The following is an 18,901-nucleotide window of genomic DNA, read 5'->3' on the forward strand; positions in this document are numbered from 1 at the left end:
GTGATAGCTTTGGACCTTTTCTGATGTTCCCACCTGACAGTATGGTAGATTTTATGTTAGAAATTGTTTGGATACAAATTTTTAAGTCTCTTTTCTGTTGTGTTTTGATCAAAATATTCAACCTCAAGCTATCATCTCTATTAATCTACTTCCTAGCAAGTGTTTTGGAAACACTAAATGAGCAAATGTATGTAAACACTGTATATAAGATGCTTATCCCCACTCTAAAGCATCTTTAGTTTAAAGAATCTTGCTGGAAAACAGTGTTAGTTGAACAAATAGAACTTCTCTGCTTGTCTCAGAGGTCTCTGGCAACTATTCTTTAATAGGTTGGGATGGGTTTTTTAACTGAAGCAATCTCATTATCTTAAACTTCTTTCAGTCTTTCGGTAACTTGTAAGACATCCAAAGACCTGCTTGTGTTGCTGCTTTATGGGAACAAAACAAAAGTATTAATCAAGGTGATTAAAGCACATAGGAAGTAATAGGATTAATGAAGAAACACCTGAAAGAAATGGTAGGAAGGCAAAGTTCAGAGCAGGAGTTGCATGGAGATGAATGTGTCCTCTAATCCCTCCCTGCTCTCCAGTTCCCACTGTGGGAGAGGCTGGAACACTGCTGCCCACTGGCTCTCCTGAACATGTGCAAACTGCACTGAGGCTGCCTGCAAAGCACTGAAAAAGTCATCTCTGTGGAATTTATTGTTTCACAACTGCTGTAGGCAAATTTGTTATTAGTTGCCAAACTTCTCTCAAAGGCAGCAGTAAAAATTGCCAGGCATTTAATCACCCTGTGTCAAAAGGTGCCCCTTTTCCTCCTGCTCCCACAGGCAGGTGTTCCCAGGGACAGGGCTCCAGGGCCTGGAGCAGAGCTAAGAATAGGTGTGTGGTCAGCTTCCTTATTCTAGTCTGCTTAACCTTTGTGTCCAGGAGGGATGAGGAAGGAGTGCAGATGACAGCCCAGCAGGTGTTTGAGGAGTTTATCTGTCAGCGTCTCATGCAAGGCTATCAGATTATTGTGCAATCCAAGCCACAGAAGCCGGCCCCAGCCGTGCCACCCCCGCTCAGCAGCAGTCCCCTCTACAGCAGAGGTGAGTGCCCTGGCCTTGACAAGTCAGGCTTTTCTCTTTCCTTCTGCCAGTCCCAGGAGCCTCAAGTTAGGCACATCCACCAGTTGCTCAACACTTCATGTTGGCTGTTCTTTGGTGGTTCTGCCCGAGGAAGTTCCAAATGGGTGCTGTGTGAATCCCAAGTGCTCAGCACATCTTAACTGTTAGAGCAAAAGACTCCTAAAAACATGGCCTGAAAGATGGATTTTAGCTTGTGTTGAGTTCAGAAACCCACTTCTGGACTGCAGTTCTGGAGCTTCTCTCTATCAGCACAGTTTGTTGATAAAGTTCTGAGTACTGCAGTAAGCTGAAAGGGTTTTGCTTTTTACAACTAGGTCTTGTGTCAAGAAATAGACCTGAGGAAGAGGATCAGTACTGGCTGAGCATGGGCCGTACCTTCCACAAAGTCACCTTGAAAGACAAAATAATTACTGTGACTCGGTACCTGCCCAAGTGAGTATCTCTGCTTCAGCAGTTTGCTGTCAGTCTTCAGATGAACATTCTTCTCCAGCTCTGTGCTTGCTTGAAAGAACACCTTTCTTTTTAGGAGAAGAAAGAGAAGCACCAGTATCAATAATACTGAGATTAATGCTTGTGTTTGATCTTTTAGGTATCCGTATGAATCTGCTCAGATAAACTACACCTATAGCTTGTGTCCCTCACACTCTGACTCTGAGTTTGTCTCTTGCTGGGTAGAATTTTCCCATGAGAGACTAGAAGAGTACAAGTGGAATTACTTGGATCAGTATATCTGCTCTGCTGGCTCAGAGGATTTCAGGTGAGAGTTCCTTTTCCATCCAGACTGTTCTGTGTCCTAATTGCCTCTTTTCCTTTATGACCTAAAATTTCACCATCAAGTTCAACCCAGGAATGCTCAGTACTCCAGGGAGAATATCTGGCCTGCTTTCACTGTTGGCTCCCAGCAGCTGTTGCCTTGTGGGAACCTTCCTCTGCGTTGCTGCTGCATTATCTGACCTTTGATACAGACTCTTGATCTCAAAATTCAGCATGAACTTCTTTTTTCCCCTGCTAAATGCAAAGAAATAAGATGGCATTTTGTACCGCACAGATGCTTTTCTTGGCTTCTTACTGACTTCTGGATCTGACTCAAAACTTCTATATATTTTGAAGCTGTTGCAGGTTTGCTTGAGTGCTGAGCTTGACTGCAGTCCTACTCCTAAGCTGTGGAGCAAGTGCTTACCAGAAATGTGGAATATCTCCACTAGTATCAATAGCTTTTTTGATATCTTCTCTCCACACAACCAGTCTTTATCATCTTTTCTTTTCAGGTCTCAGTCAAAATACCTCCTACGCTAATGTGCACCTTGAAAATTCCTTTTTGCTTGCATATTTTTAGAAGAAGCTTCTGGGGCCTACCTTTTACAGAAAGGAAAGCCTATCTCTGTGTGACAATTACCCTGAGGATAGCCTTGTTGCCAGTGATATTCCAGCTGCTGACCATTCCTTTGCATGTGCGCTCGTTCTGTCTCAGGGGTGGCAGCGAGGTGGTCGCTGCACTCACTGAAATGTGCAGCAGGTAGATTTATATTTTAGATTCTGGAAAACCCTTCCCAGGAAACTGCTGAGCTCTGTCCTGCCTTCCACATTGCTGCAGCCTTATCGAGTCTCTGAAGTTCTGGAGGACGCGGTTCCTGCTGCTGCCCGCCTGCATCAGCGCCACCAAGCGCATCATGGAGGGGGAGGCGCACTGCGACGTGTACGGCGACAAGCCTCGCTCGGACGAGGAGGAGTGGCAGCTCCTCGATGGCTTCATCCGCTTCGTGGAGGGCTTGAACCGCATCCGCCGCCGCCACCGCTCCGATCGGATGATCCGAGTGAGTCCCCGGCCCCCGCTGCGGCTGGGTGTGCCCTGAGCCGCTAATGAGGTGTGGGCAGGGGCAGGTGCCTGTGTCCCTGTCACTACAGTGTCCCTGTGTCCATCCCCAAAGGACACTGCTGACCCGTGTGCTGTGGCAGCTTTCAGACACTGGGGCTGGCTAACAGCTTGAGGGAAGTTTCCCTGGGATGAGCATCTCGTGCTGCTGTGACTGGAACCAGGCTCAGGACAGTTCTTGCTCAGGGATGAGTCAGGCTCTTCTGCCCTATCTTGGCCTGGCACTGCTCTGTTTTACACCGTGGCCAGGCTTTTCTTACCCCCGAGCCTGATGCCTCCTCTTTGCAGGTGTGCTCTGCTTTGTGCTGTGGGTGGGCTTGGCCTGGGTGCCCTGAGGTGCAGACAGTTCATCCAAAGGGGTCTGAGGTAGTTAAGATGGTCACTTCTGGGTTAGCTTGGATTGGTTACGTGCTGCAGGTTCAGGAGAAGGACTGGGGAGAGAGAAACATGTGGGTGAATTTTTTGGCAAACAGTGGTTTCAAGAGGCTGAAGAAAAGCTGGCTAATGTGTATTAAATCCTGGTCCCATTCTCAGAGTAAATAGGGTAATTTATTTTGAAGCAAATGCACCTTTTCCAGAATAACAAATATTTTATTTTCAGAATAACATCCACACAAGACACTAGGCTATTCCACTTCTTGTGTACCAATGGTTTGATTCCCTTTTTAAAGTGTGCTTGATAAAGCCCTGCTGACATGAGGTGTTGTGCTCTTGCTTACTAGGTAAGCCTAGCTTGACTAAATCTGTGCTTCCATTTTTCCTTTGTTAGAAAGGGTCTGCCATGAAAGGCTTGCAGATTGCTGGTCCAATTCCCACTCACTCTCTGGAGCAGTCTGGGCCTCCCATTGGGAAAAAAGGAACCTCAGCACTCTCAGCTCTGCTGCAGATGGAAGCCAGTCAGAAGTGAGTCTCTACAGGCTGTGTGGAGAGCCTAGAGCATCCTGCATATTGCACCTAGGCCGGCTAAAGTACATTTGGGGAACTTAGCCTCATGTTGTGCTAAATACATAAGAGATTAATATTTTTAATGCTAAAATAGTATTACACATGCATAATAAAACTGAGTTCAAGGGTCCATGTTGTTTGTGGGGGTAAAAGGTTCTTGGGGAATGTTGGATCTGTGCCTCAGCGTGTGGGAAAGCAAATACCTGAAAATAAAGCAGTACCCCTCTGCAACAGTTGCCTTTGAGGGGGAAGCTGACACAAAGTATGTTTGAATAAACTCTGTATTCCCTCCTTGTCTTTTAGGACACTGGGGGAGCAGCAAGCAGCAATGCTTTCAGGGAAGAGCTCTGGCCAGCCTTCAGAGAGTGGGAACATTGCTATCACACCCACCTATATGGACAGCCCTCGGAAGGTAAGGACTTCCTGGGCTTTCTATAGCTGCTGTTTCTACACAAGAATTCCTCAAATAATCAAAGATTATTTCTCTGAGCACTTGGCTACATCCTGCCACTCTCTAATCCAGTAAGGGCTGTTCCTGCACTGGCCTTTGTGTGCAAGGGCAGAGGAATTCAATTCTGTAAGAGTGACAATGACATGGAATCCCTGGGATGCCATCTCAGCATTTTGCTGAGCTAAGTGCTGTTTGCTAATTAGTGCATTTCCTTTGCTGGTAGCACATTTCATTTCAGTCATGGCTTGACTGTTGGGTGTAGCAGTGCTGTGTGCATCTGTGTGCAGGCTGTCTTGGAGAGCAAAATCAACCTCTAGATTGTGACAGTGTGAACACTGAGTGGGATTTTAACAGCAGGAACTTGAGTCTCTTGCCTCTGTTTAGAGGAGGTGGTGTGTTCCTGAGAAGTGATTTAGCTGTCATTCCTTCACTGGCTGGACTCCAGGCTGGAGAAAGTGGTCTTCCTGGAGCTGTCTTGAGACACTTAAAGAAAAAACTGCGCTATCCTTTCTGTCAATGGTCCTGTGAGACCCAGGAGAGCAGGAACTCCGCCTCCAAGCCCAACCAGAAATATTTTGATTATTTTTCTGTCTTCTGACATAAAGGTCTTTCAACAGAAACAACAAGGATAAAGGACTAAAGATAGAGGACTTAAATGTGACCTGTCTTTGCTTTCAACAGTTCAGATATTGCAAAGAAAAAGTTCTCAGATTCACCCCTGTCAACCTCTTCTTTCAGCATTTTTCTCTAAGCATCTAATGTTTCTACATCCACTGTTTTGTGCCACCACCAGGAAGAAGTATTGTATTATCCTGGAGACCTAGATATTGAAAGTTGAAGTGGTAGAGTAACTGTGATCATCTTAGACACTTACTCCTAGTATTAGTGTTTGGAGAGCACAGGTGAGTCTGGAGCAGGATGTGCTAGACCTGGAAACAATAGGAGCTCAAACTGACTTGAGGTGTGTGTGCAAACTTCCACATCATAATTCAAGCTTTGCATGTTTCTCTTCTACCATTTTGAAAAATCAGCTTCTTTCTTTAAATACAGAAATCTTAAATGTCCCTTTCTACCAGTAAAACAGGTGAAAATTCCATGTGAGATACAGGAAGAGGAATGTTGTGTCCAGTTGTTCTGTGTGGCAGAAAGGGGAAAAAGCAAAGTGGGCTTCCCTAGCAGTGGCACAGGAATGTGATGGAACCAAATTAGCAGACTTTGTGCTACCAGAAAATGCCATTGTGAGTAATGATAAAAGTAACATTCAAAAGCCTCTCTGGAAGGCTTACTGGAGACTCTGGAAGAATGTGTTATCAATTGCAGGCCTTTCATGCTGCAGCAGTAAGCACTCCTGTAAATATTTACACACAGGGACTGGGAGATAAGCAATTGGCATCTCCTAATTGATGGCTCATGCCTGTTGGAAAGATGCCAGTGGGCAAGCAGCATTGTGCTCAATTGGGAATAACAGCAAGTGTGTGCTTCATGTCACCACAGCCCTGCAGGCTCCTCAGCACAGGGAGGTCTGGCTTTCCACACACTTGCAGCCAGAGAACTGATAAATTATCACAGCTGTGAGCTCTGCCAGAAGCCAAGGGAGCAAGTGCTTTTCTAGGATGCTCTTCAGTGCTCCAGTTATTCCAAAACTGAGCCACTGCCTTCACTGTACTTTGTTTCAGAGTAGAATTGACAACTCACTTCAGCCAGTTACTGGGTGACACAGTTTGGTTTTAATCCAATGAGTTCACTTGATCCATGATCTGTTTGGGAAGTCTTTGCCCTTATGGATCCAGGGTGCTTAGCTCTGCATCTGCACCGTGTAAATTGCCAGTCATGTAACTGTGGCATCGATTCTTTCCAGAAAATGTTTTATAGGTGTGTACAAAGGTAAGCATCATCTTAACTGCAGGCTAGACAAAAATATTTTGCCAAGGGAACAGAATAAGGAATTGCAAATAGAGAATGAAAATCTAGATGAGTTCCACTGCATTGTCTTACGTGATAAGAGAGTCTTGACACATCTTTGAATAGCAGCTGTGGATAAATTCACTGAGGTTTGTAAATAGGCAGGAACATAGCACAGGCAGTGTCTGTTTAATTTTGCATGAAGTATTAAATGCAGTGTTGGAAGAATCTTTGTGATGAGTTTTTCTTCTCTTTCCTTTGCACCATACCCGACCTGCATTTAAGAGGAAGAAGGTGCTTCTGTAAAAGAGCTCCTTGGCCTCTCCCTCTTTATTGTTTGAATGTCTAACAGATTAGAAAAAAACCCTGTCCTTCTTTGGATATTTGTCATTACACCTGTGGTTTCTGTGTTTCAGTTTTGTATTTGGGATGGAAGCCCCCATACTTCAGAGCTTAAGACTTTCTCCTTTGAAGTATGAAGGGAAGGCTGCAGTTTTAATTGGCTTCTGATCAGTGTGGGTTTAAAAGTTTTGGGAAGGCATCTGTACCCAGGAAGAGCAATGTGTTGTTACAGAGAGAGAAAGTAAAGATGCATGTGTGAGTAATTCCTGATGCTGTGCATTCTGCTGCATCTGACCTTCTGGGTCTGGGACTTGCATTCTCCTCATACTTTCTCTCTGTGGTCATTTCATACTTGCACAACCTTGTATTTGCTTTTCTTCAACTCCTTGTTGCTGTTGCCATTAATGGGCCTACTTCCTCTGATGCCTTCAGGATGGGGCCTTCTTTATGGACTTTGTTCGCAGCCCACGCACAGCTTCAACCTTCTACTCCCAGGTTAGTTTGGAATGGGTTGTTGTCATCTCTGGCTTTTGGATTGAGGTAATGGACAGCATTTGTGTCCTGAGCTTGCCACGCTGGGAACATGTGTTAGTTTCCAGATACTCTCATTTGAGAGTGAGATGTACAGCATTGGCAGGACAAAGTGGCAGATGCAACCAATTTTTTTTCCACCATTCAATGTTTGTGCTGTGTTTTGGATGTTCACGTGCCTTGTCTCGCTGTCCTTTGCACTGCTGTCTTGTCAACTACTAAAGCTGCTCTTTTTATTTTTCAATAAGTGCTTGTTCTCCATCTTCCCTCACTGAACAAAATGGCAACAGCTCACTTGTCTGGTTCTTGGCTAAATTTCTTCTGTGGTGTTTGATTGACAGGTGACTCTGGAGATATCCAAGTCAAATTGTGTCCTTGGATTCCTGAGCAACTGAGGCTGAAAATATGTACTGTCATCTTGGTTTAAAAGAGTCCTTGTGACAGAAGTCGTTTGTCCACTTAACACCAGTTAGGAATTAGCAGTAACACAGTGTGGCTGTAGCAAATGCTGCTGCTTGAAGTGAGCCCTGAGGAGGGAGGAAGGCTTTTGCTGGCTATGGGCACTGTAGAGTTGACCCTGGAGCATCTGCTGGTTTTGGCTACCCAAAAAGGGACATCTGCCATTAGAGATTTTTGGGATGTGAGAAATGGCATAAATAAAGGACTCTTGGCTGTCAGACCTAAGTCAAGCTACGAGCTTTGTGATTTTTAGCAGTGTGTGTGCTGTGGATCCATCACGGCAGAGCAGCCCCCATATTTACACCAGCTTGAGTCAGAGTTACTCTGCCGTTCGTGTTCTCTCCCCCACCTCTCCAGCTTTTATATAATGTGCATTTACTAAACCATACGTGTTAATGACAGATGGCAATTACAGCCTGTACTTAGCTGAATCCTTCAGCATTCATGCTCTTTCTGAAATGATTTTATGTTAATTTTGTGAACTATTCAGTCTACCATTGGAATTCTGCGAGTGTTCCTGCGGGAGGAAAGTGTTCCTGTTGTCTTGGCGACATAGGTGTGGGTGGGTGTCAACCAGCCTTCTCATACTGCCCTGAGAAGGGAGGGAAGATGAGCTGATTTTTTTTTTTTCTGAGCATTATGAAACTTGAATTCGTGTGATACATTTGCATAATTTTGAGAGTTAGACTTGAAACTATATTTTCTAAATGCTTACTACCTTCCCATAGTGATCAAGTGTCCTGTCTAATGAGTGCTTATAATCATAGTTATTCCCTTGGGTTGAAAGTGTCAGGTTTGGACTGGTGTTGCTGGTTTGCCAGTAGTTCTCAACACAATTGTTGCTGGGTTGGTGATCCTCATCTATATTTGGGTCTGAATGTGTTGTTTGTCAGGAGCTCTGTGGTGATGACAAAATAAGGCTGTATTTATCCCTTCTGCATATGCTTGTGCTTCCTTAGAGTATTGCTTGTTGTTGACTAACTTGGGCTGAGGCACGGATGATGTGGGGAGGGGAGAAGATGGGAAATGGGTTACATGATGAATTTCATAGAGATGTTGTTGTGTTTAACCCTCCCAGGTCTCTATTGATCAATCAGTTCCTGCAGCCTCAGATGGCAACACCTTGCTGCCCACGGGGCAGGTCCCTGACAGGGGCAGCACCCAGGCCCTGGGGAGCACCCAGAACGCTGCAGACCCAGGATACAGCACAGCAGGTGCTGCAGAGGGCAGGTAGGAAAGGCACAGCAGTGCTGTACTGCAGAGCTGTTCAATTCCAGCCCCTTTCTGGTGTCAGGGAATGGGCACTTAAACAGGAACCTGGGAACAGGCTGTGCTGTGCCTGTCAGCACGAGCAGGCACTTGTCACAAGACCTCACTGCAGCATTTCCACGTGCAGAGAGACTGGTAGTAAAATAAGCCCTGCAACCCAGTTTTCCAGAATTAAATGAACACAAGGCCTGATTTCTCCACCCTCAATGAGGGCTTCATTCTTCAAGAAATGAATAAATTCCATTTCTGAAATCTGCTAGTTGGAAACCAGGCTTTGAATTGACATCTCCTGTCTGTTTTGGCAAAGAGGGGTGGGAGGGGCCTGCAGGTCTAATTGGATTGAGTAGGTTGATGAAATCCAAGAGGTTCTAACCTGGAAGCAAGACACTGGGGAGGAAGTAATATTGAAAATAAACTTTATTAGCACCTGTTTCCTGTGGCTGTACATTACAGTAAAAAGAAAATTAGCCAATTTCAAAATGTTTACTCTCAATTGCTGCTGAGTACAGCTGAATGTGACATGTGTTGCATTGGGTCCATATAGCAATGCCCTGGTGACCTCAGGGGGGAAATATTCACCTGATGCTTTTAGTTGTCCTTCTTGAGATGAAAAAGGAAATTAATGTGGCAAAGTCATTGTTGAGAAGAGAGCAATTTTATTAAATGTGCACATTTGAATAAATCTGTCGGTTTCCTTGATTTTTGAACCTGCTTTTGTTTACTGCCCAGCTCTCAGCAATGTTCAACAAGTGCTCTGACTTCCTCCTCCACTTTGGTAGAGATTCTTGAAGCCATGAAACACCCCACGTAAGTTTTTAATATAAATGTGCTTAACATCTGAGCTGTTTAAAAGAGGACACGAGAAGTGGAGTCACTCAATGGAGAGCCCCATGTCAGCTGTTGAAGAGTTTTAAACTTCCTTTTGTTATTCAGTTCCAGACTCTCTAATAAGGAATTTTATAGAAATTGAGATACGAGCAAAGACCTCGATTTTTAGAGTCCTAGAACCTTGCCAAATCAAGAATTCCCAGTAAGTCACTGAAGTGCTGTCAATGTCAGGTCTTCATCTTGTTACCAAAAGCCAGTGAGGCATCACTCCAGGAGCACTGTGCATTTCTTGTCCTGTATTCTGTCATCTCCCCCACCACTTCTTTTCTTTCCCCCAGTGGTGATTTTTGTTACATAAAAGAGCTCTCAATCTGCCTGTGTTAACATGTGTGGCTTTCTGTGCTTCAGCACAGGGATCCAGCTGCTCTCTGAACAGAAGGGCCTCTCCCCCTACTGCTTCATCAGTGCAGAGGTTGTGCACTGGCTGGTGAATAACGTGGAAGGGGTGCACACCCAGGCCATGGCCATTGACATAATGCAGGTAAGGAAACTATCCAGGAGCATATGGAGGGTCAGAAATGCCTCACTCTGTGAAGAAAGTTTGAGAGCAAAGCATAGCAATAATTCCTGTTACTTATTAAAATCCTCTTATGGATGAGTATTGAAAGCAGTGCTCATCAGAATATGACTTTTTTGGATTCCCTATCACAAAATAACAACATATTCTTCACTAGTAATATGGATTTTTTCCACTTATATAATGATGGGTTTATTTATAACCTTCAATTAGCTGGTACTTACCAATTACTCTGCATTGTGTTGGAATTGAGGCACTAGGCCATGATTTAGTTTTCTTTTCCAATAATTAGTTAATAAAGTTGTAATAAAACCAGCATATGACCTTTCTGTTGTGGATGCTGAAGCAGACACACTTTATGCAGGAGCACTGCTTGTATTCATGAAGGGATTTTTCTGTATTGAACTGTGTCAGGGGCAGAAGGATGGAAATGTTCTGGAGTTCATTCCTCTGCTGAGATCCCATATCAATTAACAGAGAACTTAGAATGTTTCCAAACTCTTACCTTCTATAAATCCATCTATAAAACCAGAGCATTGTATGGGAAGAAGACAGACATCTGTGGAAAGGTCAAATGTAATTTCTCAGGGAGATAAGAAATTGCTACATTTACTGAATATCAAGAGATAACTTTGCTGGTATTCTTATTAGGCACATACCTGGACAAAAAGATGTCAAGGAAAAGAAAATTACTTCTTAATGTTCTCTAGGAACCTTTTTATGTTAACTGGAAGAGTGATTTCTTTTTTATCATATTTGCTCTGTTCTTTCTTTTTCTTGTTCAGAAAATGTTAGAAGAGCAGCTTATTGTTCATGCATCTGGAGAAGCTTTACGAACCTTTATTTATGGCTTTTATTTTTACAAGATTGTTGTGGACAAAGAACCAGACCGAGGTCAGCATTGTTATTACAAGACTCTCCTCACTATCCCTTTGCATTATCACTAGGCAGTACTTGATTCTTAGGGGTGCTGCAGTAGGAATGCATTTTGGGAGCAACCAAAACCACTGATCTCATGAGAGTCTTAGAAATTTGGCCTTTTTAGTTAAGGAAAAAAACAAACAATCACAGAAAACATAAAGTAATTTTTATCCTGCCTCTTTTTCAAGAGCTACTTTTCTGTCTGAGTCTTGTCCACTCGTTTCTAACTGGACTTGCCCTTCCCCTTGTGCAGTGGGGCTGCAACAGCCTGCCATGTGGCACACAGCTGCCATGGATGACTTCTCAGCCTTCCAGAGGAAATGGTTTGAGGTGGCCTTTGTGGCAGAAGAGCTCCTGCACTCGGAGATCCCGGCGTTCTTCCTGCCCTGGCTGCCCAGCCGCCCCGCCTCCTATGCAAGTAGGCACAGTTCCTTTAGCCGCAGTTTCGGAGGACGGAGCCAGGCAGCTGCACTCTTAGGTAGATGCACAGCACAGGTGACAGCTGGGGAAGTCCAAGGGGATAGTTTGAAAGGGGAAGAGCAGCCAGCCAAGGGTATGATCTCACGTGGACCAGCAATAAAGCTGCAAATTTCATGCTGGCCTTACAGTGTCTTGCACGTGGACTCGTTCTCATATGCTGGAGGTGTGTTTCACTGGCTGGGCAGGAAACTTTTACTTCAGAGTACTGGAATACAATAAAAAGTATTTCTTAACATATTCCTTCTTCCTGAACCTCTAGAATTTGTGGAGGAAGATACTTTGTCTCCTTGCAATCCAGAGACACTCTTGACAACCTGTAAGGAGTATGAAGGAATGAGCTGTGAGAACAGCAAAGCAACCAAACTGTTCTTAAAATTACATATCTAATTGCTTCCCAGGGGCAAAAGCCACAGTGAGGTCCAGATGTGTTAGAAGTTTTCTGTGATGTGCTGGAGGCTTTTTTAGCTAATCTGAACCAGGCTCCTTACATTAATAAGTTTGTGAAGCCCAGCTGCAGATGATCCCTGTGGTATGGAAGCAATAGGAAGATCTTGCTGCTGGGCAAGATCCCATTAGTATCTAATGTTCTCTAATGTGTGGAGAGTAGCACTGACTGCCTCTAGCAGCCCATGAAACACCCTGGCTGCGTGACTGACCCTGTTGCTTTGTCAGCTTCTTGTCACATTTCCAGGCCAGCCTGAGTCACTTGCTTTTGTTCTTCTTTCCTTGTTTAAAAGAAAAATCATTGCTATGGAGCTGCAACTTCAGGTTTACTTAGATGCATCCATTAAAAGGCCTAGCAATTAAGGATAAAAGAAGAATTTTGCTGTTCTCCTCTTGTGTATATTTGATCTACTGAAAAGCAGTGCCGGACTGCTGGTGTGGTATCTCTTAAACCTGAAGTCACAGTAATCCTTGTGTATTTCTGAGAGACTTGTTTGAAGAGGAACAGCACCAGAAGTGGCAAAGCATTAAGGATAGGAAGTCTGAACTAATGGTTAATTCCCTGAAGTCAACATATGCGGGTTATTTTCCCTGTCACAGGATAAATCTGTTGCCTTGGCTGGTATCCAGCCTCATTAGCTCGGTGGCTGGCCAGAGCTGAAGCCTGAACATAGGCTGGCATGAAAGTATTGTGCAGGCTGGGGCCAGATCCTGTTCGTGGTTCATCTCTTACTCACTATTTAGCCTGAGAAAACCAGTTCACATTCCTCTGTCTGTGCTCTGTTGTGAGCTGAGGAGACTGAGACTCAGCAGGCCTGCACCCATGGGAATGAGAAGTGTGTCTCAGTGTCCCCCTCACCTTTCATTTAACACCAGCCAGGAAAAGAGTGTATTCCTGCAGCATGTGGGTATTACACATCTGTGTAGCTCTGCCTTGCCTTTCAGCTGGGATTATGTCCATTTTACTATTTGACTAATTTGCAGCCCCTGAATTAGTGATAAATGCCTTCAGATTGCTCTCGTGCAGTCTGGATTTTCCAGGAATTACAGTTTCTTGTAGAAAAATGGAGTGTGGAAGTTTTTTCTTCCAAAGGAACTGGTTTGAATGATGCTTCTGTGCTGTCCCTCTTCCAAGCAGTATTCCAAAAAAACTTCAGCAGTTCATCTGAGGTAAAGAGCTTTACTAAACCCAGATGACCCCTGGTCCACGTGACTTCATTTGTTCCTCTCTTGGTCTTGATTAGGTTGTGGTTTTTATTTCTTCCCCTCCCCACCTTCCCTAAATGTCAGGCTGTGACATAAAATTGCATGCAAGCATTGGGAGCTCTGGAACAAGCTCCATGTATCTCTCAAATCTTTATCCCTCCCAATTTCCCAATCACTTGCCCAGTGACTGTCCCCTTTCCCTTCCCAGTGGAAGTCTGACCTGTGACACAGCTAATCTTGTCCCTTTGATTTATAGCAATGCATGCACTAGCAACTGTAGTCATGTATGTAGTGGAGTCTGTGACTGGAGAATAACCTGCCTGCTCCTCTCCGATTTGCTTAGTAAATCATTAATTAAATACTCACTAGTAGAAGACAATTGGGAAGCAGGTGAGTCCTCTTGAAGTCTGGCCTATGGAAGCCAGAGTATATTCTATTAAAACAAGTTGGTTTTAATCAGCAGCTTCTGAATTCAGAGACGTGGACATTTCTCATGAGTTTTTAATGTATTTTTGATCAGCTCACCTCGTTGAACTGGGCTCCTCTGGCTTTGCCTGTGAACTGTAGCTGCAGACAGGGCAGAGAGAGCCAGTCCAGCCCTCACAGGGAGCCTGCACTCTCTGGGAAAAGCAACAGTCTAAGGGAGCAGGGAGCTCATTCTTCACCGTGTGCTAGTTTGGGCACACTGGGCTGTGGTGTTATCACTGACCTCTTGGCTAATGGCCAGCACCTACCTGACTGAGCTGCTTTGGTTTCACAGCTTCCAGGATGTTGTTTTCCAACACACTTCATTACAAATTTGGCACCAAAACCTCCTGACCACGAGTATTGTATTCACAATATTCCAAAGGAGCCAGAAAAAGAAACTCTCACAGTGTTGGTTTGACACTATCAGATCAACACAGAAATTGCAAATAACATGTTTCCCAAAGACAAAAATGGGTCTTACTTATGGAACAAAACTGGGTGATGTTCTTTCATTTTTGTTGTGTTTTTATTTTTCATGTTCTACACTGCGGCAATAGCAATGTAAAGGATTTCCTTTTATAACTTTGAAAGTGCCTCCAGGTAACTTGCACTAGAAGTGAAGGTGGGAACTTTCCATCTACCTTGAGGAAGGATTTCAAATTTTTTTTTAAAATACCATCAAGCCATCAAATTATAAGATAATTTAAAAGCTGACCCTATAAAGGGGTGCACATCTACTTCGGCAAGAGATAATAACACCCATCCCTCATGCATGCAATAATAAAAAGGGCAGAAGTTTTCCCATAGAAGCCTTGCAGCCCATTGTTTTCTGTCAATTTTTGACATTACAGAAATGTTAAATTATTTATTTGTCTAAAGAAAAGTTGAAAGTGATGATGTGTTTCATGGCAGGACTTTGATCTCCAGGTCAGGAGATCTGGGTTCTGTCCCCAGCCCTGCAGTCCCTGTGTGTGACACCAGCCAGGTCACTTCCACTGCTGTGCTTCTCTCCCTCTCCTGCCTGATACCTGAGGGTTGCTGCCACTGGGATGCTGGGCTGTGGGGCACAAAGGGAGCTGGATCTTGGCACTATCCCAGCCCTTACTGCAAAGCCCTAGGAGCTATTGCAGTGGTCAGAATGCTGCTGCATGTCTTGGCTGACTCTTTGTGCTTTTACAGAAAGTGTTGGATGTGCACTTTCAACAGTGCGGTAATGTGGGATATTGATACGGGATTAAAGAAACAAGAAGTTTAACTTCTAATCTCCTTTAGCTGTGGAAAGTCCTGGAATGCTCCTGCCCCATGTAACAGCACCCTGTTGTGATTTCTGGTGGAGGCATATAGAAATATTTGGAATGTTTTGGGCATGAAGAAAGCTGGTGTTTCCTAGCCGTGCTTAATTATGGCACCAGTTGCCTGTTGATTAACTGCTGCATTCTTGGTTCTCTCTCCTTATTGCAGCTGAAATGTCTTTTGAGTGCTTGGGGAGGTGATTCTGTAGCACATACTCCTGACATCATAAATACTTCAGGATTTTTGCCTTTTGTGATCTGGATGCGCGGCATTCTGGGACTAGTCTGCTAGCCCAAAAATACCTGGGGAGGAATGGAAGGACAAATTAATTTCAAATTACTTATCTTGGTTCCTCTGTTCTCTTCATCCTGTCTGCCACCTTCTCTTTAATGCCCCTTCTGAACACCCCTGCCCTTGGCTGCCCAGCTGCCACGGTGCCCGAGCAGCGCACGGTGACGCTGGATGTGGATGTGAACAACCGCACGGACCGGCTGGAGTGGTGCAGCTGTTATTACCATGGCAATTTCTCCCTGAACGCTGCCTTTGAAATCAAGTTACACTGGATGGCAGTGACTGCAGCTGTTCTTTTTGAGATGGTGAGATCCTGGTGTTCTGGACAGCCACAGAAATGCCTGTCTGGCCTCTGTATCCCTTAGACAACGTTATATTAGGATGTCTTAGGGAGCTGGACAGTGGCTTGCATTTGCCTTTATTTCCATAAGTCATTTTCCTGGTGGTTGTTAGTGTTGCTGCATCTGGTCAGCATTTATCACAACATCTATAGTCATTCTGTCTGCAGGAGTGTGTTCTGCTTTTAGTGGTTTTTATGCACAGTATGCAGAGATCAGCACAGGTCAAGGTGATAAATTTAAGTCCCCCTTAGGCAAATTTTAAGCCATGAGCCAGGTCTTTGGAAAAAAATCTGTTTCACATTACATTCCTTCTATCCCCAAACCTTAAAACTTTAAATCTCAGTGGAATTGCTTTCATAACAGGGCTTTTCCAGGCAATGTGTTCTTCCTGCTCAGGAATGTTTTAGGGTTTTTTTCAGCTTGCTGAAAACATTTTGAATTGAAAACATGTCACTTTTTTAATTTTAGGCTAATTTTTTATATTTAATTTTTAGATTTTTTTGTTTTCCCTAATGTAGCTTCTGTAAAACTCAAATTATTTAATATGAGGTTTTACCCCACCCAGCCAGACAGTACTAGGTAGCTGATTTTGCTTTTATTTAAAATCAATTGCACTGTTCCTGTAAAGCAGAAGTGTTTAGCCACTGGTGATAAATAGGCTGAATCAGTTCCTGAAAAATATCTAATTTAAAGTGCTTTCTGATTGATGGGGCACTTCAGAAAAAGGAAAGCCTGATGCTTTGTGCTTGTGCTGCTTTGCAAGGACGTTGGTGTGCCTGCCATGCAGAGCAAGCTGAGCCTGTGGAGAATTGAGCGTGTCTGATCTATTCCTGGGGAACGAGCTGCTCCTTTGCACATAAGTGCCCTTCATCAGCTGGCATGTGTGCTATGATTCATTGTTTGAATTTCTTCTCAGGTTCAGGGTTGGCACCGGAAAGCCACCTCCTGTGGCTTCCTGCTCGTCCCCGTGCTGGAAGGCCCCTTTGCTTTGCCCAGTTACTTGTACGGGGACCCACTTCGAGCTCAGCTCTTCATCCCTCTCAACGTGAGCTGCTTGCTGAAGGAGGGCAGTGAGCATTTGTTTGATGGTAAGAAATGCACTTCCTTTTATCCCTCGGGATACTCTGTGTGAACAGGTCACTGTTGGCATGTAGCTGATGTAATGAAGCTCCTTTACCAGCCAGCCTTAGGAGGCTGAAGGAGCTGTTTTTACAGGTGAGCAGCTGCTCAGGAAGGAGGTGCTGGAGGAAGCCTTGCTGGCAGGCTGATTGTGGGCAGCAGGAAGCACCAACACACGGGAGGGGTGGTCCCCCCAGTGATGCTTACCCTGCACACCCTTACAGAGCCCATATCCAGTAGCTGTTGTGTTTGACACGCTTGTGTGTGTTTTGCTGGTAGACCCACAGCTGCTCTGCATTTGTATCTTGCATTTGTTTATTCTCCCCCTCCCTGGGATTGGGTTTTCACCACTGCCATCCTTCTTTTGTTGTTGCTATGGTTACTTTAATGGTTACAGTGTTTGCACATGAGATTAAGCAGGAGAAACTGCAATCTCCTTTTCTGCAGTGTGACCTGGCCCTTTCCAGTGAGCCTGTTGTGGTAAACCTCAGGTGGAACCCCAAGATATGAGAACTGTTACCATACAGAGAAGGGCAAAGTTGCATCATGAGAAGGGATAATTGGCAAAAGGCTCCATTTTAAAATAGTAAATATGATATTTCCATTAACCCTTGACTCTGTGTCCAGTACAATCAATGTGACAAATCCATATGCTGTGTGGTCACTGTAGTCCAACTGGCTGAATTAAACATTTTCAGAGCTCTCTTGTGATACACAGCAGCCCACTCATCTTCCTTGCCCCCTTCCACACCCTCCTTTATGTTCCTCTCCATCTCAAGAGACACAAGTAATAAATTGAGAGATGAGTCTGCTACTGGAGTGTACAAGACACATCTCTAAGAGACAGCTGACAAAAAAATGTGACTGAAAGAAATGGCTAGGGATAAAAAAAAAAGAGTGCACAGAGGCCTCCTGAGGAAAACTGGAGTCTTGAAGGGAATAAAGTGGCTTTACTAGATAATTGTTACCTTGTTTGTTTCAGGCTTTGAACCAGAAACCTACTGGGATCGAATGCATCTGCTGCAGGAAGCAATAGCACACAGGTATGTCTGCAGTGGAGTGGGGTGCCAAACAGTTCCTGTCTCCCTGGATAATGTGGGATGAAGGCCTGTGCTGAACAGTCGCTCCTGAGTCACTTGGGTTCTGTGCTTTCTGCCTCTCTGAAGTCTGCTTACAGGCTCTTAGACTAAAATACAGCCTCTGTGCCTGGAGTGCTTCTGTGGGTGCAGCTGTGTGGTGTTTCAGCCTGTCACTCCCCGGGAACCATACTCTCCTCCTAGGGAGAGCCTTGCCTTTGGAATTGCCCATTATTCTAAGTTAGAAGCAGAAAGACTGTAAACAGAGCCTTCTTGAGAAGGGACAGCTATTTCCTTCTTGTGAATTTAGCACAGTCTTGAACTGGATGACACCTGATGATTGACAATAGGCAGGGGACTGGGGTGGGAGCTGTACAGAGGTTGGGCCCAATTTAAGACAGAATTGTTGGAAGCTTTGGATACTATCTAGCCTTATCCCTCTGTGTGATTAAGCTGCCAGTTTCTTTCATGGTGTTGCTGCCAGGGTTTTTTTTCATGACAGAGCCTTTTGTTATGGACTTTAGCTTAGAAATCGGCTTTCATTAGTTTAGAAAGCAGAAGAACAAGTATCATACAAACAGCAGAGAACTGCCAGGTAAGCTGCTTGAAGTTCTGCATGGAGCGTAGCATCATGAAAATTATAATGTTGCAGCTTGAAACATGCCCAGGGAAGGTCTGTCTTGACTATTGCTCTTCCTTCCCTCATGTGCAGCTGCCCCATTTGTCAGAGACTGCTTGGAGCCCCTGCTCTTGTTTCCAGCTGGAGTCAGGACAGGGAGCAGTGTGGAGTGACAGGCTTTCACACTGTGTCTGGCAGGGGCAGAGAATATTTGGAGAGGCTCAGCTCTCTTCATCCCTTTTCCTTTTGCCTTCAGGCCGTAAGAAAGGAATAGTGGAAGGATTTCCTCTGGTGCCCCTGCCTTGTTCTGAGGAATCCTACCTGCAGTGGCTCTTTT

General features: G+C 44.6%; 1 protein-coding gene across 24 annotated transcripts in view; it reads left to right on the forward strand.

Annotated features, from left to right (window-relative positions):
- DEPDC5 (DEP domain containing 5, GATOR1 subcomplex subunit) overlaps positions 1 to 18,901 on the forward strand; it is a 40,668-nt gene that overhangs the window by 19,990 nt on the left and 1,777 nt on the right. For 6 of the 24 annotated variants that reach the window (XM_086855564.1, XM_086855568.1, XM_086855563.1 and 3 more), the window contains exons 27-41: positions 930 to 1,090; positions 1,444 to 1,561; positions 1,719 to 1,886; positions 2,724 to 2,943; positions 3,772 to 3,905; positions 4,251 to 4,359; positions 7,075 to 7,137; positions 8,711 to 8,862; positions 9,631 to 9,708; positions 10,138 to 10,270; positions 11,092 to 11,200; positions 11,481 to 11,705; positions 15,545 to 15,714; positions 16,667 to 16,838; positions 17,852 to 17,912. In XM_086855564.1, the coding sequence (XP_086711690.1) occupies positions 930 to 1,090; positions 1,444 to 1,561; positions 1,719 to 1,886; positions 2,724 to 2,943; positions 3,772 to 3,905; positions 4,251 to 4,359; positions 7,075 to 7,137; positions 8,711 to 8,862; positions 9,631 to 9,708; positions 10,138 to 10,270; positions 11,092 to 11,200; positions 11,481 to 11,705; positions 15,545 to 15,714; positions 16,667 to 16,838; positions 17,852 to 17,912 (2,073 nt within the window). Of the gene's footprint in view, positions 1 to 929; positions 1,091 to 1,443; positions 1,562 to 1,718; positions 1,887 to 2,723; positions 2,944 to 3,771; positions 3,906 to 4,250; positions 4,360 to 7,074; positions 7,138 to 8,710; positions 8,863 to 9,630; positions 9,709 to 10,137; positions 10,271 to 11,091; positions 11,201 to 11,480; positions 11,706 to 13,613; positions 13,748 to 15,544; positions 15,715 to 16,666; positions 16,839 to 17,851; positions 17,913 to 18,901 lie in introns of all 24 variants that reach the window. The other 18 variants (XM_086855573.1, XM_086855578.1, XM_086855570.1 and 15 more) reach the window with 4 other exon arrangements.

This window comes from Cyanistes caeruleus, chromosome 18, assembly GCF_971803275.1.
Source record: "Cyanistes caeruleus chromosome 18, bCyaCae1.hap1.1, whole genome shotgun sequence".
Classification (NCBI taxonomy): domain Eukaryota; kingdom Metazoa; phylum Chordata; class Aves; order Passeriformes; family Paridae; genus Cyanistes; species Cyanistes caeruleus.